The sequence below is a fragment of the Manis javanica genome, chromosome 12 (assembly GCF_040802235.1).
Source record: "Manis javanica isolate MJ-LG chromosome 12, MJ_LKY, whole genome shotgun sequence".
Taxonomy (NCBI): Eukaryota; Metazoa; Chordata; class Mammalia; order Pholidota; family Manidae; genus Manis; species Manis javanica.
The window spans coordinates 32,672,511-32,696,833 of NC_133167.1; the positions used below are offsets into that span (position 1 = coordinate 32,672,511).

Genomic DNA, 24,323 nt, shown 5'->3' on the forward strand with positions numbered 1-24,323 from the left:
CACTTTAGGGACTGTCATGAGAAGTAAATGAGCTAATTTATATAAAGCGCTTAGAACACAGTATTCCCATTGGTGATCACTTTCATTTCATTTAGCATTACTACTATTTATCATCATCACCAATTATTTTTCAGGTGGGAAGCAGGCCCTGCCCAATTCCTTGTCCTTGCGTCCTGCCTCACACTAGCTGTTCTTTCTGTCCCCAGATCTTCCTGTGGCTGGCTTCTAACCATCATTCATTCTCACTTGAAATATAACCTCTACCAAGAAGCCTTCTCAAGCAGTTCCCTGCCCCACTCTCTATCTCATTACCCTGCGTTGCTTTATTCATAGCAGGTATCATTTCCTAAAATTACCTTATTAATTTAAATATTCACTTATATTTTTATTATCTGTCTTCCTCTCACTGGACTATAAGCTCCATGGTGAAGAGATATTTTTTCTCTCTAACCCTGACCCCTAGCTCAGTACCTAGTATAGTAGGCACAGAGTAGGCCCTTCATAAATATTGTCTTGTCACTGAAGCATAGGACATTGGTCTTTGATGGCTATTGTGGGAATGGAGTAGTTGGTAAAAAAAGAGAGAAAAGCTAAGGTGACTCAGGTTCCAATCCTGAATGCCCAATCCTGTGCCAGAAGAGCACTGTGACCATTCCTAGCCATGGGGGTTCAGGAGCAGGAGCTCTTGGAGAGGGCTGGGCAGATGAATTCAGGGCTGTGCATACTGAAGGCGAGGTCCACAGGCTACAAGAAATGTGTAGGAATGACCTGAAGAATGAGTTTGACTCATTCATTCATTGGTTCATCAAATATTTATCAGTCTCAACAATGTATCATATACTATGTTAGGTGCTGAGGTTATAAAGTTGAATGAAACAACTGTGTCCTCCAGAAACTCAGAGATGAATGGGCTAGAGATGGCAATTTGGGAGACATTTTCTGGGAGGTGCTATGGCCTCCAGATATAGCAAAAATTGCCAGAAGGAGCAAGAGATAGAGGAGAAGGGGGGTCCAGGGCAGAACCCTGTTGAAGGCCCATTTCCAAATGCCATGTAAGGAACATGTAACACAGACAGAAGGAAGTTGGCAGAGCAGTGTCAGCAAACCAAGGATATTATAATGCCCAAGGCAACACATAGGTGTAGTCAGTGTGAGTGACTGATAAATGAGCAAGTGTGAATATATCAGTAAAAGACTCCCATGCCTTTATTGATGCTATTCCCTCTGCCAAGCATGTCTTTTACCCCAATTATTTACCTAACATCTAGTTGTCATCTCTAGATGCTCCCCTGATCCTCCAAATCTAGGTGAGGTACTATAACCCAGCCTAAAGGAGTTAAAAGCAGGTCCCTAGCTCCTGCAGGGGAGTTAGAAACTGGTTTGTAGCTCCTTGCAGGCCACAAGATAAGGTTGACTGAGTGGATGTGGCAACATTCTTTGTGGGTCTGTTTTGTTCCTGGAGTTTACAGATAGAGTTTGAAGACAACCTAAGGAGGGAAATTGAATACTCCTTTATGCCCAAGATCTTAATCAACACTCCCTTTTAGATTCATAGGAATAACTATATCTGGTGACCTTGAGACAATCCAGGAATGTGTATTAGACTTTGGATTTCAAAAACTGATGACTGGAGAGACACCAGCAAGCCTGAAAGCTATGTGTTTGCTGAAGAATATTCCTTCCCCTGTTCCCTCTCATTTATCCTATATAAATCATCCACTGCAGCAGACTAACAAGATGAGTCTTCAAGGCAATAGTACTCCCATCTTCCAACCTGCTGGCTTGTTGAATAAAGCTCTTTCTCTACTTCTGTCTCAATATATACACTGAATCAAGATGTAGTGAATCTGAATGCAGTTACTATACTAGTTCTTTATGTTCCTGTAACACCTCGGCTTTACAATGCATATTTACCAGCAGGGGATGCTCTTCCCCATCTGTTTTTCTATCCCCATAGATTGGGAGCAACTTGAGGGCAGGGTCTGTATCTTTTCAAATTCTATATCTTCCTTTCCAGTTACATGCTGGTGCTCAACACAGGTTGCATGGATGGATGGATGGATGGATGACTGGATAGATGAATGGATATGATGGATGGATGAATGGACAGATGGATGCATGCAGGGGTGGATGAGTGAATAGATGAACATGTGGATTGGTGGAACAATTCAAAACTCTTACCTGGGGACCAAGTCCTTCAGATGATTGCACAGAGATTGAATATACCAGCTGCCTTCCAGTGAATGCCTATAGGCCACATAGCCAGGGACAGTGGCCAAGCCAAGAAGAAAATCCGCCTCATTGGGAACACCATTCACAAGGGGAGGGTGCTCATGCTCAGGATCTATAGCATCTGCTTCAATGAATACAGAAGGTTGTATCGCTTTACCTTGACAGGCCTGGATGAAAAAGAGTTTGGGTTTGTGGGCCAGACCAGGGCACTGCTGGGCTGTGAAGTGAGACATGATCTCTCGAATGGGAATGATAGCTTCATCTGAAGAGTAAACGGCTCCAAATTCCCCATGGGTCAGAGCAAAGAACACAAAGCAGTCTCCATCAGCATTGCCTGGATGGCTCTTAAATTCCTGCAGAATCTCTTCCAGGCAATTTTTAGTCACATCATTGTATGTATATACACTGAACCCAAGCCACTGAAACACGCTCTTCAGGCACTCTGTAAAAATGGAGACAGGGAAACTGAAATAAAATGAAGCTAACAGTTATAAAAACTGCATAGCAAATAGCCTGAAGCTTTGGATTTTTTTCACTTTCTTAACAATTAAATTTTACACTAACCTGCCTTCTTATAGTACCCACAGTGCTATCACAATGGTCCTGAGGGTCACGGAGCCTCAGTTTCATTACATGTCACAGATGAGGAAGTCAAGGCCCCATGACTCCTCTCCCTTAGCCACAAACCTGGCTAGTGGGGGAGCCAGAGCCCAAACCCCAGATTTCTTGTGCTGACTGAGCACGTTTGCCTGCAAAGCCCTAAACGGTTCAGAGACTCTGATAACTCACCAGCCAGGTCGGTGACACCCCACGGTGTATGCTCTGAATGTTTGTGCCCCCCAGAATTCATATGTTAAAATTATAACCCCCAAGGTGAGGGTCTTAAGAAGTGGGGCCTTGGGAAAGGTGATGGGATCAAGAGGGTGGAGCCCATAAAGACACCCCGAAAAGCTCTCTTGCCCCTTTGGCCAGTTGAAGTCATAGAGGGAAGCTGTTCATCTAGAAGTGGGTTCTTGTCAGATACTGAAATGCCAGAGCCTTGATTTTGGACTTCCCAGTCTCCAAAACTGTGAGAAATAAATGTCATTTATAAGCCATCTAATCTGTGGTATTTTGTTACAGTAGCCTGGATGGACTAAAACACCAGAGATATACAAAAGGCTTACAAACATGATACCATCCTTACATTAAATAGAAGATACAAGTTACAGAAAGAAAATGTGAAAAAAAAATGTTTTAAGACACCCCAACTTGCATTTGATACACTATTTCAGACTTCCTTACCAGCATCTGCATTGGTCCCCGTTCTACGTGGCAGTGAGGTGAAGCTGTGGTTGTTGATGATGACACAGTGTCCTCTGTGTTTCCGATCCATCCTGTACATATCTGCCTTCTTGAAAGAAGAGGAAATAGAACCACTTCTTGGGGAATTCTCATTTTAAGGGTTTTATGTTTCTAACCAACCACTCCATTTATCAGAAGCAAAGGCACAGTGTTCTCAAGATTCTAGTCCTGGTCTGGAATTAACCAACCTATTCCAAAGTCCTGATTAAATTCCAGGTCCTGCTTAAAACTCACGCCTCACCTGGTTTGATTGTAGAAATGTCAATTCTCAGTGTTAAGTAACAGAAGAGGTACTTTAACTTCAGCAAACCGAGGGATTATGCAAAAGCATCTTCCTTTTTGGGTTAGCAAAGTGAAGAAAGCAGAGGTAAGGCTCTATGAAGACTACAAAAATTTTGTAATTTCTTATTCTGATAGTAGGGTTCTGGAGTAATTTGATTTCTCTGAGAACCGAGAAATCTCTTTCATAGAGCCACAGTGGGAATTTTTAATATGTGCAATTATTTTTGAAGGCTGTAAACAGCATGCTTTCACAAATTAGCTGAGCTGGCTTCAGGAGACCTCTATGTGGCTAACGTGATCTCCTGAAAATATGATACCTCTTTGATCCAAGCAGAAAAGAAGTGGCTTCAGTGGATAAAAAAAAATTCCCTTCTACAGAAATAATTCAAAGGGTATGTTTGACTTGTAGGCAAAATGAAGTTAACATTGTGATGAAAGTGAACTAAGATAGAGTCAGGGGCCATTAAGGAAATAGGATCTATGGTGTCCTCCCTCCTCCCTGAAACCAATGTTCTCAGAAGAACATTAAACTTTGTATTCTGTTAAACATAAACATCCTGGACAAACATCTGCTGTCTGGAGACAAAGTGGACTTTTTGCTTAGTGAAGAGCCTTAGCAACCAGTGATGTATAGCTAATGTAGCTAAATGTATCCCTACAACCTCAAATACAAGTAAGTATATACAGCTTTGCCTTTTTCTGGTTACAGACAGAAAGGGTGATAGATAGAGTGATAGTGCGGTTTCCATAGACAAAGGTCAACACACTTCTGACTGATACAGAAAAAGGTAGGAAGGGCAGAGATAATTACAGAGAGAGGAAAAAGAACTGAGACAGAAACAAACAGCCCTGAGTTCTCCTAGTTATGAGGGGCTGGAGGGGGTTTGGAGAAGACCTGAGGAAACTGCCCAAATCTTTGTGCTAGTTTCAGAAGTTGGAGTGTCAGCAGATGCTCCTAACATCTCCACGGAGCCCACAAAAGGTGGGGATCTGTGCTTCTCAACATCAAGTCTAGCCTTTTTGCTCTCGTCCTGTGTGAATTTCCTGCATTTCATGTATTTCCTGTGTCCTCAACAGAAGGGGTCCTGGCAAGATGTGCCTGCAGGAGTAATGGTTGGAGTTTCTAGTACCCTTTTTATACTTGGATCACTATGGCAGGAAGAGATATGTTAGATATACACCAAGCAATTTGACATGCCTTTCTGTCACCTAGAAAGAGAAGTACTCAGACTCTTCAAATAGCTTTCCTCAAATGCTCAGATTTCCTTACAAAAGATGGGGGTCTGGAGAAGTGTTCCTGCTAGAAAGCTTGGCTGGACTGAGTCAGGATATATCTGCCACTGGATAGAGGCGGGGCGGGCACCAAGAAAAAGAAACAAGAAGAGTAAAAGAAAAGCCCAGAAACCCAGTGTGGGCCCAGCAAAAACCAGTCCACCGCCCTGGGATTAAGTTAGGCCCGCCTTTGGTATTGGCTGATGATTTCACAGCTCCAAACTATTTTTTCACACTTTCTGGTTCCTCTGAATGAAAAACCAGCATAGAGGGGAAGCCAATGATGGGTTATTTGTCACATGACAGTAACAGGAAAAGGAAATTCTGAAGCTTTTCTTTGCCCAGGCCCAACAAGTTTTCAGTAGAATCCAGCAAATTTTGGCCTCATCTCTGAGGCCCAAGATATAACTATATTACAGGTCACTCCTGGGTGCTCAGCTCAGGCTGAGTATGTCCAGTACCCCTTAGACAAGAGAACATGCCAAAGGGCGACAAGCTGCCATCAGCCAGAGCACCTGTAAATTCCTGCTCACCTTGGGAAAAGATAAAGCTCCAGGGAAGTTATGTCTAAATGCTGAAGCAGCAGAATTTTAAAATGGAAAGAAACTCACATACGTTCCAGAAAACTAAAACTGTTGCCTGAGCTCCTGAAGCTACACGGCAGTGGAGCCAGGTCTTCGGAGGGTGAATTCTAGAGTTAGACTGCTGGGCTCACCCAGCGCCACTCCTTTCTAGCTGTGTGACCTTCAGTAAAGTACTAGACTTTTTGGGTCTCCGTTTCCTCCCCATTAAGTGAGAATAACAGAGGTACCTATCTCCAAGTGATTGCAAGATTCAATGAGGTAAGACCCACAAATGTCTTAGATCAGTGCCTGGCATGTGACAAGTGCTCGGTAATAGCACCTCTCAGTAACATCCTATCATACAGCCTCCCAGTTAGGCAGAAAGACAGATTTCTAGGAAAGTGGGGAACGCTGGACTCTGAGATTTACATTTCCAGGAAAAAAATAAGGAATGGGCTCTGATAAACTTTACACACCACAAAGAGGCTACACCAGAAATCTGTTTGCTCATAAGTAGTTTAGCCCAGTGGCAGATTCTGGAATATTCTCCAGAGGTCATGAGTTTCAGGGCAAGGATTCAAGCCACTAGAACACACCATTGCCAAGTCCCTCCCTCAGGCCCCTCTCCCTCTGAAAAATATGCACAGCATCTGGAGCCACACCACCCCAGATGTTCATTCCCTTATACTCAATATTCTGTTCTGTCTCTGCTGGCCTGGGGGTTTCAGCCCCACTAGCAGTTTCTTCCCTCCCCACAAAGGATGTCCTAATACTGAAGGGTGGAGAGAGAGCAGCTGCCCACATTGCCCAGCCACTGCTATGCTAGGCTTTGGAGTAGAAACCACTCAGAACTCTCCATTTTCCCACAGGGGAGCCTGGTATAATCTGTGCATTCAGTGACTTGCCATGAATTATAATAAGAAACGAATTTGTAAACCATCTCCCAGTCATCTCAATAGTACATACATCTATTCCTGCAATACTGACCCAAGCATAAAAGTGTATTAAAAACACCTACCATTACTTGCAGGCTCACCTTGCCAGGACCCCTCCTGCTGAGGAAACAGGAAATATATGAAATGCAGGAAATTCACAAAGGATGAGAGCCAAAAAGCTAGGCTTGCTGTAGAGAAGCACGGATACCTAATCCCCAGCCATAAAAAGGTCACTGGCAGGTGACAGGAAGAGAATTAACTTCCTGCTTCCAAAGGGGAAGGTTTACAAAGACACAGAGGTGAAAATATGATATGACTCATGTACAAGGATATTTACTCTTTGTGGCATTACTGGGAATAACTGAAGCCTGGAAGTAACCCTAACATCCACCTACTGAAAGGGGTTGAAAAAATTAGGGTAGGTACACACAGTGGAGAAGGATGCAGAATGTCAACAATCTCTGTACACTTCTCCAGGCAATACTGTTACATGCAGGCAGTAGAGTGAAAAAGAGGATTTGGGTGTGCTAATTTTTGTTTTCTATTATTTATTTTTTATAAGGTATTATTGATATACACTTTTATGAAGGTTTCACATGAAAAAACAATGTGGTTACTACATTCACCCATGTTATCGTCTCCCCCCCACACCCTATTGCAGTCACTGCCCATCAGTGTAATAAGATGCCAGAGAGTCACTAATTTGCCTTGTCTGTGCTACACTGTCTTCCTCATGATCCCCCCCATACCATGTGTGCCAATCATAATACCCTGAATCCTCTTTTCCCTCCCTCCCCGCCCGCCCACCCCACCCCTCCCCTTTAGTAACCGCTAGTCCCTTCTTGGAGTCTGTGAGTCTGTTGCTGTTTTGTTCTTTCAGTTTTGCTTCGTTGTTATACTCCACAGATGAGGGAAAGCATTTGGTATTTGTCTTTCTCTGCCTGGCTTATTTTGCTGAGCATAATATCCTCCAGCTCCATCTATGCTGTTGCAAATGGTAGAATTTGTTTCTTTCTTATGGCTGAATAGTATTACATTGTGTACATGTACCACATCTTCTTTATCCATTCATCTACTGATGGACACTTAGGTTGCTTTCATATCTTAGCTATTGTAAATAGTGCTGCAATAAACATAGGGGTGCATATGTCTTTTTGAATCTGAGAAATTATATTCTTGGGTAAATTCCTAGGAGTGGAATTCCCCAGTCAAATGATATTTCTATTTTTAGTTTTTTGAGGAACCTCCATATTGCTTTCCACAATGGTTGAACTAGCTTACATTCCCACCAGCAGTGTAGGAGGGTTCCCCTTTCTCTGCATCCTCACCAGCATTTGTTGTTCTTAGTCTTTTTGATACTGGCCATCCTAACTGGTATGAGGTGATATCTCATTGTGGTTTTAATTTGCATTTCCCTGATGATTAGTGATGTGAAGCATATTTTCATGTGCCTGTTGGCCATCTGAGTTTCTTCTTTGGAGAAGTGTCTGTTCATATCCTCTGCCCATTTTAAAATCAGATTATTTGCTCTTTAGGTGTTGAGGAGTGTGAGTTCTTCATATATTTTGGATGTTAACTCCTTGTCAGATCTGTCATTTACAAATATATTCTCCCATACTGTAGGATGCCTTTTGTTCTGTTGATGGTGTCCTTTGCTGTATGGAAGCTTTTTAGTTTGATGTAGTCCCATGAGTTCATTTTTGCTTTTGTTTCCCTTGCTTGAGAAGATACATTCAGAAAAAAGTTGCTCATGTTTATATTCAGGAGATTTTTGCCTATGTTATCTTCTAAGAGTTTTATAGTTTCATGACTTATATTCAGGTCTTTGATCCATTTCAAGTTTACTTTTGTGTATGGGGTTAAACAATAATCCAGTGTCATTCTCTTGCATGTAGCTGTCCAGTTTTGCCAACACCAGCTGTTGAAGAGGCTGTCATTTCCCCACTGTATATCCATGGCTCCTTTATCATATATTAATTGACCATATATGCTTGGGTTTATATCTGGGCTCTTTAGTCTGTTCCATTGGTCTATGGGTCTGTTCTTGTGCCAGTACCAAATTTTCTTGATTACTGTGGCTTTGTAGTAGAGCTTGAAGTTGGGGAGCATAGTCCCCCCACTTTATTCTTCCTTCTCAGGATTGCTCTGGCTATTTGGGGTCTTTTGTGGTTCCATACTAATTTTAGAACTATTTTCTCTAGTTTGTTGAAGAATGCTGTTGGTATTTTGATAGGCATTGCTTTGAATCTGTAGATTGCTTTAGGCAGGATGGCCATTTTGCCAATATTAACTCTTCCTATCCGTGAGTATGGGATGTGTTTCCATTTATTAGTATCTTCTTTAATTTATCTCATGAGTGTCTTGTAGTTTTCAGAGTATAGGTCTTTCACTTCCTTGGTTAGGTTTATTCCTAGGTATTTTATTCTTTTTGATGCAATTGTGAATGGAATTGTTTTCCTAATTTCTCTTTCTGTTAGTTCATCATTAGTGTATAGGAGTGCAACAGATTTCTGTGTATTAATTTTGTATCCTCCAATGTTGCTGAATTCAGATATTAGATCTAGTAGTTTTGGAGTAGATTCTTTAGGGGTTTTTATGTACAATATCATGTCATCTGCAAACAGTGACAGTTTGACATCTTCCTTACCAATCTGGATGCCTTTTATTTCTTTGTGTTGTCTGAATGCCATGGCGAGGACCTCCAGAACTATGTTGAATAAAAGTGGAGAGAGTGGGCATCCTTGCCTTGTTCCCGATCTTAAAGGAAAGGCTTTCAGCTTCTTGCTGTTAAGCATGGTGTTGGCTGTGGGTTTGTCATATATGGACTTTATTGTGTTGAGGTACTTGCCATCTATACCCATTTTGTTGAGAGTTTTTATCATGAATGGATGTTGAATCTTGTCAAATGCTTTTTCGGCATCTATGGAGACGATCATGTGGATTTTGTCCTTCTTTTTGCTGATGTTGTGGATGATGTTGACGGATTTTCTAATATTGTACCATCCTTGCATCTGTGGTGTAGTACCTATTTTATAATAAAGGGGGGACATGGCTTTTTTTCCCCAAAGTAACAATAGAATAAATCTTTTTTAAACTAATAAAAATTGTGATCTGTAGGGGAGGGGAAGAGAGGCAGGGATGCAGTGCAGACTTCTGAGAGTGAACTCTATAGTTTTTACTTTGGGCCTACATAAACATTTTATACAGTTTAATTCAAAATTGATTTTTAGATTGCACATGTGAGTGAAATCATCTGGTATTTGTCCTTCTCTGTCTGACTTATTTCACTTAGCATAACAAACGAACAAACAAAAAACCCAGAAACAGACCCATAAACACAGAGAACAAACTGGAGGTTGCCAAAGTTGGGGGGAGGGGGCAGAGTTGAGCAAAATAGGTGTAGGGTATCAAGTATAAACTGCCAGTTAGGAAATAAGTCACAGAGATGAAAGGTACAGCAGGGGGAATACAGTCAAAAATATTGTTTTAACTTGGCATGGTGACCACACTTATCAGAAGCATTTTGTAATGTATATGAATATCGAAACACTCGGGTGTATGTTGTACAACTGAAACTATTATAGTATTATGTCAACTATGCTTCAGTTTAAAAAAAAATGAGAAATAAATTAATTAATTAAAACTCACTATTTAAATTTAAAAAAATACAAAATTGAAACATAGTCTAGTTCCCTAATCTTTCCCACATGGTTGATTCTCTTCTTGTCACCTGCCAGTGATCTTTTTATGGCTGGGGATTAGGTATCTGTGCTTCTCTACAGCAAGTCTAGCTTTTTGGCTCTCATCCTCTGTGTATTTCTGCCCCAGCCCTCTCTAAGCCTGCAGCAGAGAGCCCCAAAGGAGACATGACCAAGGGCTCTGGGGAGGGGCTGGCTTGCCACTGGCTTTGGGGTGGGCAGCACCGGGAGACCTGTTTGAGGTGACCAGCAAATCACCCCCACAGCACTGAAGATGCCTCCCTGCTGGAGCCCACCAAGCTTCAGGCTCCATGTCGTGATTTCTCTCCAAGACAGACGGAGCTGTGCTGTCCCACCCCAAAGCTACACAACCCTAGAATTCCCCAGCTCTGAGGGGACAGATGCAAAGGAAGTTTAGTTTCACTTTCCAAGAGACTTCCTGCTTTTCTTTCACAAGGCACATTTCCCTTCCTTTGGAATCTTAAAGTCCTCCTCAGAGACATGCAAGGGTCAGGCAGGCTGCTTACTGGGTTTGTTCAACTGGTTTTGAAAGCAGTAGAGTGAATTTCTGGAATTAAGGATCACAGATGCAGGAGCAGGCTCTGCTCAACATCCCCAGGTCCCAGATTTCCTTGGTTTGTCTCCTCCCTTGTGCTGATAGACTCAGCCAGAACAGGGACTAGGAAAAACTTTAAGGTCTACCTGGCTCTCTTTCTCTGAGAATATTGCAACCCCCCAAGTCTGTGTCCAGAGAGGAATAAATGAATGAATGAATGGCCCACCACCTTGCCACACTTGGTTTTCTTTCCACTATTTTCAAGAGGGACCCAGTAAGGCCTTAAAAGAAGTTGCTGTTACCTCTCCTCAAGAGACAGGCATACCAAGGAGACAGTAGTACAGCACAGAGAATATAGTCAAAGATTCTGTAACATCTTTCTATGTTGACAGTAACCACATTAGCAGGGTGAGGATTTAGTAATATGGACAACTGTTGAATCATGTGTTGTATATTTGAAACCAATACAAGATTGTATATTAACAAAACTTCAATAAAAAAAAAGAGACCGGCATGCCTTTCCTTAAAAAATCCTTTGCCACACTCAAAAACATTTAGTTTTTAAACACATTAGAGGATGTTGCTTGAAATACAGTTTCTTCTCATTAAATGAAATTGTTGGTTATGCTCTTTTACATAAGCAAACCTCCCAGGTACGTATGAAACGTGAGATGTTTTACCAAGTTTTATCATCAGTTACTGGGGAGGGGCAGGGTTGCTGAGATAACTCTTAAGACACCCTCCAGCCCTGAGAGACTATGAGAATGCATTTAATGTGAGGTGCTGCCTCCCAAAGCCTCCTGCATCCCCAAAACCACCACCTCCCCACCCTAAGGCCAGAACCATCCACTGTCAGCAGAGCTTCAGACCAAGTTGAGCCACACCCCTTAGAAATGCATTTCTAAGAGGCAAAGAGCAAAGTCCTGGAAGTATGTGAGCACACACAAAATTAGTTGAAAAATTGAGTGCTGGAGGAATTAAGTTTAGTGGTCAAAAAATCTTTTAAGGGAAAAAGGAGGGCTCTTGCCTAAAGTAGAATGCTGAGTGCTGACTTATACATATGTGGAGGATACCAGAGTTTGAAAATCACTGCCTTTCAACCAATACAGTAAATACTAAATCACCCCAAGAGTCACCAATGGCTGCTCAATCGAGGGGGAAATTTTGGATACAGAGTAGGATGTTAGCATGGCCTAAAAATGTCTCCCTGCCACTTGCCAATCAGCTGAAAGGGAAAAATAGTAACTATATAGTGAAGAAATCAGAGAACATTTTGACCAAATAGTCAAAATCAGCATCACAAGAAGAGGACAGATGGACACCACTGCCTTCAGATGTGACGCCCTGAGAAAGATACATCATTTATGTACTATTCTGGCCAGAATATTTAGCTTGAATCTAATCATGAGGCAACATCACACACACCAAAAGTCAGGAAAATTCTATTTTTTGTAAAAGGTGGTGGTGGTGGTGGGGTGACTATATTCGTCCAATGTGTCAATGTCATAAAAGAAGAAGAAAGTTGTAGAAATGTTCCAGATTAAAAGAAACTAAAGAGACGTGACCACTAAGTACAATAGATGATCCTAGATTGAATTATGTCCTGGAGGGGGAAAAAGGGGCATAAAGGATATTATATGGGTCAACAGATGAAATTAAAATATGGACCTTCAACTTGAATACCTGAAAGCATTGTATTAATTCAACTTTACTGGCCTTGAAACCTGTACTATTGTTCTTTAAAAGAATATCCTTACTCTTAGTTAATACACACTACACTAAAGTATTTAGGGGTAAAGAGCCATGGTATATGCAAGTTATTCTCAAAAAGTTAAAAAAAAAATTACATGTGTGTGTGTGTGTGTATGCATAGACAGATAAAGATAGAGCAAGCACATAAAGGATAAGGCAAATTCCGTAGAAAGTGAACAACAGGTAGATGAATCTGGGCAAACAGTATACAGCGTTCTTTGTATTATTCACATTCTTTCAACTGTTCTGTAGGATTGAAATCATTGCCAAATTTAAAAACAAAAATTGCAACTATAAAAATATGAAAGCATCAAGGTACTAAAGAAGCAATGAAAGAATATTTTTAGGAAAAAAAAAAAACTTCCACAAATACCATATTTAAAAATGGGCAAAGAACTTAAATAGACATTTCTCCAAAGAGGACATACAAATGGCCAACAGGCATGTGAAAAGATGCTCCACATCACTAATATTTAGGGAAATGCAAATCAGAACTACAATGAGGTGGCAACTTTCACCCATTAGGATGACTACTATCAAAAAAGACAAAAATAACAAATGTTGGCAAGGATGTAGAAAAATTGGAACCCTTGTACATTGTCACTGGAAATGCAAAGTGATACAGGTGCTGTGGAAAACAGTATGGCAGTTCTTCAAAAAATGAAATACAGAATTATGATATGATCCAGAAATTCCACTTCTGGGCATATACCCAAAAGAGTTGAAAGCAGGGTTTCAAAGTAATATTTGTATACCATGTTCATAGCAGCATTATTCACAATAGCAAAAGGTAGAAGCCACTCTAGTGTCCAGCGATGGATGAAGGGATAAATAGAATATGGTATATACACACAATGAATTATTATTTAACTCTAAAAAGGAAGGAAATTCTGACATGGATGAACCTTGAAGATATTACTAAGTGAAATAAGCCAGTCACAGAAAGACAAATATTGTGTGGTTTCACTTAAAGTATGTAGAATGTTGTATTCCTTGAGAGAGAAAGTAGAATGGTGTTTGCCAAAGGTGGATGGAAAGGGGGAACAGGGAGTTATTCTTTAACAGATATAAAGTTTCAGTTTCATAATATAAAAAGAGTTCTGAAGATTGGTTACCAAGCAACATGAATTCACTTAACTGTACTCAAGTATACGCTTAAAAATGGTAAAGATGGTAAATTTTATGTTATTTGTATTACAATTAAAAAAAAAGAATCCAAGGCCACACTAACTCCCTTGATGCTGACAGATGCTGGTAAAATAGAACTGTGCAAGTGTACAGGGAAGAAACATAAATCCCAGGGAAGAATGTCTTCTGTCTCCCAGGGATTATGATCACGTTGTGAGGAACAGATGACAAGTCTCCCCGTGTTTCCCCCTCTGCCCACCCTTCCACTGCTGGACACTGCAGCAACAAGTTCTCATTCTCTGGGGAGGCCAGGCGACATAATTTGTGGGCCCACTGCAGAATAAAAATGTGATACCCCTTGTTCATACATTATTAAGACTTTCTAAACAGTACAGTTGAGCATTAAGAAAAAACTGGCCTATGGGACTGCACAGGCTGCACGTCCCCTGGAAACTGGACCTAATCAATCCCACAGATACAACTGGACCATTTTAAAGCAACCCAGTGGTGTACTGTGTCCAGCTCAACCGAGCCAGTGAGAGATTTTCAGAAATTCTGCAATCAACTGATGTCATGTTGGCAACCTAAAATCAACAATGGTGGGAGTACTTACACCAAACACTACAAAGCAAGGCCTCTCTCAATCTCTGTCTCTCTCTTTTTCAGGGGGGATTAGTGGTAGTGAGTGGAGCTGGTGGTTAAACATTTACCAACACATCAGTGAACCCACCTGTAAGGCTCCCAAAAGCTGCCTAATGTCTGAACTGGAAAATAGTTCCTCCTTTCCTCGACACGATGACTCAGTTTTCTTATCTACAGGAAGTGTCACTACCAGGGAGGCTGGAAATAGAATCACAGACAGAAAAACAAAAATCACCTTCTGACTAGTAGCAATCAAAGATAACCAATCTTATTACATATTAAGAAAAAAAATGAATTTATAAATTATTTTCATGTATCATTATATTTTCATTTCCTGTATTGTTATAGTTCTTAATGTGTTTATGTTATTCTTCTCATAATTTCATTAATTCCTTAGAATTAGTTCCTTCAAATTACTATATACTCCACTAAATACCTTTTCAGAATTTATGACACTTAATGTGTCACATAGTGCCAAGTAGAGATCACAAAAGCATTACCTCAAAATATAAAACAAGTGAAACAGAGAAAGGCTAAGGAAAGGGCCACTGCACCACCCATGAGTGGGGTCCTGGCAATCTGCCTCTACCTACCCCACTCTTAATACCAGCTATCCTGCCTCCTTCTTTTTTGTTATTTCATTCAAAACTATTTCCTACACTCTTACTCTCATATAAGAATGAGAAGACACTGGTCTAAAACTGCTTTCTCCCACTAGAATATAAGCTCCAAGAGGGAAAGAGCTTTGCTCTATACCTTACTCTATCTCCAGCTTCTAACTGTACAAAGTATGCACTCAATAAATATGTGTTGAATGAACAAATGAAGGGAGAGTTATGGCTTTCCCAAGAGAATATTATCAGAGTGATGAGTAAACATCATACATGACCAGTTAATTTAAGAGTTCCCATTGTCTGATGCAAGCAAGCAGACATAAGCTAGTTACCTTTATCTCTTTTATACTTTTCTATCTTTTTGATTTGGTCAGGTTTGACTTTTTTGCAGAGATCCTCCAGTAATGTCAGATTATCTTCATCTATTAGAGCTTGTTTCTTCAGATATGCCAGCAAACTTAGAGAGGTCTGCAAGAGAATCAATGGAGGCATATTTACTTGCCTACTGATTACCCATTCATTGATTCAATATTACCTGCATGGCCACTAGGCAGCAGGTTTTGCACTGATAAATAAGATTATTTATCCCCTGAATTCAATAGAATGGGGGAAAAGGCATTACCAAGTAAATTATACAATTCATATTTAGTATCAGATTTTAAATATATATAACTCACTACCTACCAGGCAGTGCTTGCTGTATATTAAAACAACCCACTAAGGTAGATACTATTATAATCCCCATTTTTAAAGATGAAATACTGAGGCACAGAGATGTTCAATAACTTATCCAGGTCACATGGCTATTAAGTGGCAGAGCTGGTATTTGAACCCTGGCAGGCTGATATCAAAGTCTCTCTTATTAACCTATACTGAGCTATGCTCCCTCTCACTCACAGCTGTAATTTATATAATAAATAAATACAAATATAAATAATAAAAAAGAAGCACTAAAGAAATGAAAATGTTTTGAAAGAATTTTATATTTGATATTTTAAAACAAAAAGTTCCTTAAGTATTGCTCAGAAAATTGTCAATCAGCTATTATTGCTTTAATATCTAATTACATATGTCAATCAGCTATTATTACGTTAGTATTGAATTACATATTGAATTCAGTGATGAGGGCCTCAATGTATTGAGCTGGTTATGAAAAAACATATATGAACAAAATTATATTAGAGGCCATAGAAAAGAAAAACTGATCAGAAAGTGAACATCCAAGCACTACCTAACTTTATACATAAGCATTAGCAAAGTGAGACCTGGAGAAGAGGTCTCCAGACATGCTGAATGGCTGAAAAGGGACAGTATGTTCAAGAATACTGAGAAGGCTTGAGGACAAACCATGAGTGAGAGTTAGGTCATGTCTGGAACAGTGGGCTGGTTTCAGACTGTGGCAGAACACACACATCATGGGAGGAGTCCGGGCAAGCCATGGGTCTCACATCAGTACTAGTTTTTAATGAGAAAAGTAACGTGAACACATCTGTCTTTAAACAAAAGTCTTGGGGATAAGTTGGAAGAGGAAATGAATTAAAAAGAAAATACTGGCAGAAAGATTAAATACTCTGGTGAAGACGCAGAGGAGGCACTAGATTTGGAGAATGTCAGAAATAGAGTTCAGTGAGCTTTGGAGGTCAACTGGAAGTGGGTGAAGAGTGGAGTAACAGTCAAAGATGACTTCAAATCATAATACCACTCATTTATGATCTCTTCCACAAAGCAGGCTTCACTCAAGCCATGTATGGGAGATAATACTTGAATGGCAGCTGGAAGGATGACCAAGCCTTTGCTGCCAACATGGAAAAGGACATTCCAGGCAAAGGAAACAATATGGGGAAATGATGAGAACTAAAGATCTGGTTATATGAGGAGGTTAATGCTGGCTTCAGCAAAAATAGTCTCATTAAGGCGATAAAAGCTGAAGCCACATTGGGATGCACTGAAATGTGACCAAGAGTTGAGTCAGTGGATAAAGATTGTGTGTAGAGTAGTCTTTCAAGAAGTTTGGCAGTAGAGGGAAGTGGAGGGAACACAGAGCCCAGCAGGGATCAATGTGGGCTCTCTGAGGTATATAACTCAGCCACACTTCTGATGTGAAGAAACAGATCTCCTTCGGAATAAAGATGAGATCATTTGGAATCCAAGAAGGAAGTACAGTTTTCCTGATTTCAAACCGGGTAATTCCATAGCTCTGTATCTGGCTAAACACAGTGATGTCTCCTTTTAGTGTTGTACTGAGTGAGAAAAACTTAAAATTCCTTTGGCTATTTGAACATGGGCCTTTAGTGACTTAAAAAGTAATTAGCATGGGGAGAAATATTTGGAAATTAGGAATGCCTCCAACTATAAAAATGTTTCTGAAGCCACAGAGGCCTAGGGCCCGTGGAAACGGTACAGGAAGAAATACAGTCCCCAGCTTTTCTTAGTAGAAAATTGTGGTTTGGTGTTGAGCACATCAGGGACTCCTTTAACAAATGCCCTTCTCCTCACCCCCAACCCTGTGGGGAGTGCCATCCATGTAGGGACTTCTGTCCATCACATGGGAAGAAGTTTAACAGTAGAAAGTGACCTCATTTTATTTATAATTCCAGAGACTGAAAAACTTGTGAGAGGATGGCCCAAGCTGGGAGAAAATGTTATCAGAACCTGGAGAGCTTTTCAAACTACAGGAATGCCCCTTAAGGTTGAGAAATTCTCCATTTAAGGTAAAATGCTATAGCTAATCGCTTTGCACCAATGCAATGTGAGCACATTAAAAAATATTATCTAAAACATAACCCCCTGGTTTCTTAATTCTCCAAGAACTCATGGACCCTTAAGATACACAGATACACACACACACACTTTTGTAGAAAGGGGACTGAATGAGGATTAAATAAAATTAAAAGAGAGTGAGCATAGTATATAGTGGCTATATACTCTGACAGTGTAGATTTACTTCAACCCTAAAAACAAACTGGGAGAGAATGGGTATAGCATATGCAAGATAAACATTCTAACTATTGTGAATTATCATATTTGTGATGGAAGTATTAATTATTAATATCCTGAGACTGTTGTATGTGTAATGGGAAAACAAATAATCATTCTATCTTCTCCTATGACATGAGAACCAGGAGTTAGTATGGAAAAAAGGAGATGGATATATAACATAGAAGAGGTAATTAGAACATGAATTTGAGTTGAAAACAGTACAAAGTCATGAAATATTTTATATGCAAAAAAACCCAGACATATGCACACACGTGCACACACACACACACACACACACACACACACACACACACATTTCCTAGCACTATCCTTTGGGGAAAAAAAACTAGAAGCAATCATCAACTCAGAAGCAACTGGACCATTGCCAGACACTAGTTTGTAGTCTTGACATAACATAACTCATGAAACAAACCAGGGAGTTTTGGAAAAATGACAGCTTTTAGGTCTAGGCAGAAAATGTACAAAATGAATTTGAGATATCTTCTCAGACCAGATAGCAAGGAAGCCATCAACGACTACTAAGGTAATGTCAAAATGACTCAGGAACCACCTTGAAGAGGTGACTACTGGACAAAATTGGAGAATTTGAACTTCAATAAGGATAATAATTCCAATGGATTGAAACCAATCAAATATGTGTAAATCCATGAACTCAAATTTATATATTTTGGGTCTCTTTCAGAGAAGGACAGGAAACCAGTTAATTATCTTCAACATTGGGTAAATAAAAATCAAGAACTTACACATAAACTGTATCTCTGGGTAACAAAATAGTAGACAAGGGAAAAACAAAATGATAGCATTTGAATATCACCATTTTGCAACTGCCAAAGAGTCAATATATAAAACTACTGAAAAACATCAACAGTTGCTAATTGAAAAAAGAGAGAAAACCAGGCATTGTGTACCTCCTGAAGAAAGAACACAAGACCATCTATAGTCTTGCAAAAGGATCTAATCTGAGTTTGATGAGGCCCTTGAATCCAGCTGCCAATTTACAGGAAACGCAGAAGACAGAGCTGCATGCTAGACTGCACCAAGCCTGAGCAATCAGCAAAACCCAGCCCAGGGGAAATTCTACAAGCCACCTGTTCTGGGGCTCTTCTACATATGCATTTTAAGAAAAAGTAAGGGACTGTGGGCAGGGAAGTTTAACCTATAGATTAAAAGATGTTCAAAAGAAAAAAGTAGTAAACACTAAACTTAGTATCTGGGGATGTATAGGTAAATAATAAAACCATAATGAAACAGAAAAACATGGTTACTATAAAAGCCAAGACTGTGGTTATTTCTAGCAGGTGAGAAGGGGCCGTGATCAGCATGTGGCAAATGGAGGGACTCCTGAAGTGGCTGGTAAAACTCAATTTCTTGACCAGGGTGGTGTTTTCAAGGGTGTTAACCTTGTAATAATTCATGAAGCTGTAGATTCCTTCTGTGTCATTTCCTGTACTTGTGTTTTGTTGTGTTTTTTTTCTTTCTGATAAAAATTAAAACATGTGGAAAAAACAAAAACAAAAAAGATGCTAGGACTTCCAGGGGCTATCTAAGAAGAAAATTAGTAGATTCTGACAAGGGGCAGCAAGCATGCCAATGTTATAAGTGTATCTTTGCATATCCCCATTATGGTGGTTTAGCTCACCCTGCTATCATCCCAGTCATTCACTGTCAAATCATATAAGCAGAAAGGGTTCGGATCATTTTGTCAAAAAGAAAGACAAGGGGGAAGATTGCATCACCCCATTCATTCATACTTGCATCCAGAGTGTCGTTTCATAACAGATCCTCTCAGGTCTCAGAGCTATATAATGATGAGTAAGACTAGGTCCCCATCTGCAAGGAACCTACAACCAATCTTTGGCAGAAAAGAGCCTCTAAAGGTGACCAGTCAAAGGACACAAGAGGCCAAAATCCCTGAGGGCTCTGAAAAAGGCAAAAAAAGGACTCAGAGATTGAGGTCAAAAACAGAGAATTAACCTGCTCAGGACTACAGGTCTGACACCAGGAAACATATTTAGTGAATTACTAACATCATCCTCATTTGACCTACCACTTGTAAAACAGCTTCCCACTCCTCAGTGATTTTTCTTTTAAAAAAGAAATGCTATTTGTCAATAACATCAGTTGATCTGGAGGGAATGTGATCAGAGGGCTACACATAGGCTCAAGAGCATTGGTGATACTCTCATTCCTACACTGGAACAGGGCTTCATAACTGTTCATTTAGTACTGCATTTCATAACTTCCACACATGTTACATGTATTTTTGTGTCATCAAACAGTACATAATTTAAAATCTAATAAAGATAGTGATTGAATAACATAATTAATGTTATCGAGTAAAATTTGAAAATTAGCCCCTTCGCAATTAACTAAGTTGCTCATCACAAGTTGTTGTTAATATCAAAAGAAGAAATGCAAAGTTTTGAGGCCTGGAAAAGAGACATGTAGCTACTTTCCTACCTTTAAATGTGACCAATGTAACAGTCGTGTTAGCACATAACAATTCTATTAATACTAAAAGCATTACTATTAATTCAAAACACCTGTAGAGCTCTTTACAAAGCACATCCTCAAATATTTGCCCCATTTGATTTTCACAGAAACCCTACATGAGAGACACTGAAAAGTGCTGGAAAAGAAGACACGGGCTCCCTCAGAAACCTCATCGAATGTAAACCATAAATGACTAACTCCACTCTGCCATTATTTACTGCCTACTCATTTCCTTATTGTGCCCCACATACTTCTATATTGTAAAACACAGTGGATGCCAACAGCAATTAACGGTTTACTGAATGGGCATCATGTGCCAGTTACAGGCCCCTAATGTTTTATGTACATTATTTCATCCAAGCCTCCTGCCAGTCCTGGAAGAAAGTAGTATGATGGTCTAAAATGTGACAAAGGACCATATGGAGACTCAGACAGCCTCAATCACTTGCCCCACATTGAGTGATGAATTGCAGAACCAGGACTAGCATCCAACACCATCTGACACCAAAATCAGTGTTCCTAACCTCTGTGTGATACTAACTGCTGCAAAAAGTAAGTCTTCCTGAAAGCCCTTTTCAGCATCTTCCCAAACACTGGGTAAGGCAGGGTTCACAAACACCCCACTCTCCATGACCCACTCACCATCTTGACGTTTGGAATCAAGTTCCCCAGAAGGAAGATCATGTCCTTTAAGTTCTCTGAGTTGAAGTCTTCTGACAGTTCGTAGAGCAGGTGTCTAAGACATACATCAAAAGAGACAAAGAAAGCCTTTATTTGCAGAGGACAGCACAGCAAATAGTGTTTTTTACAAACATAATCTCTTCATCTGAATGACTCTAACCCTGTGAGTGGACAATAACTAATCTCATTTTATAGATTCAGAGACTAAAACTTCGAGCTTCAAAGTGCCCTATGAGACAATACAGGAAGTAGCAGAGGTGGCTTCCTGGTTCCACGGTCAGTGTTCTTTTCTATCACAGTGGGAAGACATAAAATAGAATTTTGGCATGCCCACCCATCTCCTGACTCCATTCTAGAAATTCAGGCCTGCTTTTGGCCCTTACCAGAGGGTGCCCGTTGCCAGTAATATAAAGCCCACTGTTGGAAAAGAAGGCAACTCCCCCCATCTCTGGACCTTCATGTAACGGACAGCCAGGAAAGCTGACCACACTAGCCCCTTGCATGTCACAGGCCTTCCTCAGTTGTTTAACCAGCAGGGTGGAAATAATGATTTACAGAATTCCCTCACTGACTCCAGGGCAGCTGAGGTTCTGAAAGCTAGTTCAAGTATGAAGGCCTGAAGGATTTCAGTTGCCCCAGCTGCAAAATGACTCTTTGAAGGCTCCTCCTTGTGAGGTTCTCTGAGGCTGATGCTACGTCAGTGGACAACTTAAAACAGTGTCGGTTAAATAAGTTCCAGGGATGTCACGTATAGCACTAATTAATAATAGCATGCTGTATATTTGACAGTTGCTAAATGATCTTAAAAGTTCTCATCACAAGAAAAAAACATTTGTGACCATGTCTGGTGCTGGATGTTAAATTAAACTTATTGTGGTAAGTATTTCACAATATGTGTGTGTGTGTGTGTGTGTGTGTGTGTGTGTGTGTGTGTGTGTGTGTGTGCATGTGTGTGCATCAATATACGTATCTCATATATATATTGATACATATATCAAAACACATACATATATGTATGAAATCATTCTGTTGTACATCTAAAACTAATACATTGTAAGGTCAATTATATGTCAATTTTAAAAATTAAATAAAGAAAATAGTGTTATCTAAGGTTAGACCCATCATAGGACTGATGCCTATATTTTACCTCTTTGGGCAAAATGTCTATACATTTATAATAGGACAGAGCACAAACGATGCCCCTCCCTACCCCAGACACATGACTCCTTTTCACTTCGCTTATTTGGCCCCAAGTAGGGGCCAAATTACTCTTCTCAAATCCCCAAATATGGGTGGACACACCCAAGACTCACAGGGGGAAGGGCCGCCTGGGAGTGCTGAGGCTGGGAAAGAGGAAGCGCAGGCCCCGCTACTCAGTGGGGAGTAAAGGGAAGCCACCTGCCAGGCCCAGAGCTGGGATTTGAGGCCTTGCAGATTTCCCAACCTCTCTTCTCCTAAGTACCTAAAACTAGGAGATCACCTGGTTCAGAATCACGATATCATCCAAGGAGGTAGATAAGAAAAAGATCTTAATCCCAGCCTCCTTTCAAAGCCCAGTAGCCTGAATGAACACTGGATGGAAAACCCTCCTGCCTGGGTCACAGACCCCTCCTCACCTGAACAGGGAGACCCTCCTCCGGATGGGCAGAAAACGCTCCACTTGCTCTTTGGTGTAGTGCAGGTTCCGCAGCAGTAAATTCTGCCTGATGATGTAGAGGAGTTCCGCGAGGAAGAAGGGGTCTTCCTCACTCAAAAGCTCCTCTGCCAAAAGGTGATGGAAAATATCCGCGGCTGAGCTGGCCTTCTCCAGCTTCTGGTTGGAGATATAGTCTTGGCAGAGAAACTTCAGGCTCTCCACATCTTGGTCCTCCAGGTTTGAACTAATAGTCAGAAGCTTCTTGCGAAAGCTCATGTTATATTTATCATCTGTACTGGGACTCATACTTTGGCTTTGAGATGCCAGGGCCAGCCTGAAAGAGTCAGAGAGGTGGGACAGAGAGTAAAGTGGCACCCCCACTTCCCAGGCCTCTCCCAGATCCAGCCTTGTCTGTCCCAGGCATAGACCTTCCTAGAAGTGCTAAAAAATAAAAATTACTGCAGGCCAGACAAGTCGACCCCAGTACATATATGTCAACCCTTTAGGAGGTCAGGAGGGAGCTTTTGTGGGAACTCAATTTATCCTGATTTCTCCCAAATCAAAATGTCCCCTGTGAGAGCTAGTCAAAAGGGACTATGACACAGAACAATTTCTCTCAGTTGCAGCTGTAATTCATTCCCACCAAATGGCAGATACAGCACTTAGATTTATGCCTTACATTATAGAATTAAAGCAATCTAGGCGCTTGTATTTCTGAAGGGTCTACCGACCCAAGGACAACGAAGTGGCATTGCTAGCCATATGGGGCAGGCTTCTATTTCCCAGAAAGAGAAGCCATAGTCCTAGACCCCAGAGGGAAAGGGCGGTTTTAGACGAGGGTTCCTCAGATCAAGGAAGAAAGTTACAGATTACCTAAATTAGTATTTCTACCTGACCGGTTCAAGTTCAGACGGTATTTTCTACACTAAATTTCATTCTAATCAGAGGAGCAATGAACTGATAAGATATTTTAGTGTAATATTATTCATTCTTCTGTAGTATATATTCTCTCTAAGGTATATTCACTTTGCAAGACTTGGCTATTCAGAAGCAGGAAACGACTTTCTAAAGGAAGAGCATAGCAAAAAATGATGTCCATAACAAAGAATGGTTATTTCTAGATGGTAATATATCTTAATTAATATGTATTATATAGTAATATGTATTAATATAATTAAATATATTATTATAATTAGAGGTAATACAAATTTTCTTCTGGGTTCCTGAGTTTCTCAAATTTTATGCAGTGAACATACATTACTTTCATTGTTTAAAAAAAGTCATTTTTAATGAGATCATCCATAGGGTCTTTCCTTCTAGTAGCAGCCCTGTGATACTTGAAACCAAATGATTGGTTTCTTGCTTTGCGGTTTCCTGAAGATCTGGTTTCTACCTTTCGGGGGTCTGGCAGACTGTCTTCGTTTGTGGACTAGCATATTTCTGCCCATAAAAGTCTGGGTTGGAGCCTTCCTGAGGCTTTTTAAACTTTCATTTT

The 24,323-nt window shown here is 40.4% G+C and overlaps 1 protein-coding gene across 5 annotated transcripts in view; it reads right to left on the bottom strand.

Annotated features, from left to right (window-relative positions):
* The window catches only part of CASP8 (caspase 8), an 87,026-nt gene that overhangs the window by 62,117 nt on the left and 586 nt on the right, over positions 1 to 24,323 (bottom strand). For 3 of the 5 annotated variants that reach the window (XR_005058747.2, XM_037009170.2, XM_017672500.3), the window contains exons 2-7: positions 22,809 to 23,162; positions 21,154 to 21,247; positions 15,351 to 15,486; positions 14,493 to 14,602; positions 3,517 to 3,625; positions 2,182 to 2,674 (exon numbers count right to left, since the gene is read on the bottom strand). Coding sequence is in view for 4 of the 5 variants with exons in the window: in XM_037009170.2 (XP_036865065.2) it covers positions 2,182 to 2,674; positions 3,517 to 3,625; positions 14,493 to 14,602; positions 15,351 to 15,486; positions 21,154 to 21,247; positions 22,809 to 23,134 (1,268 nt within the window). In the remaining variant the exon portion in view is untranslated. Of the gene's footprint in view, positions 1 to 2,181; positions 2,675 to 3,516; positions 3,626 to 6,711; positions 6,730 to 14,492; positions 14,603 to 15,350; positions 15,487 to 21,153; positions 21,248 to 22,808; positions 23,163 to 24,323 lie in introns of those variants that run through there. The other 2 variants (XM_073218342.1, XM_073218341.1) reach the window with 2 other exon arrangements.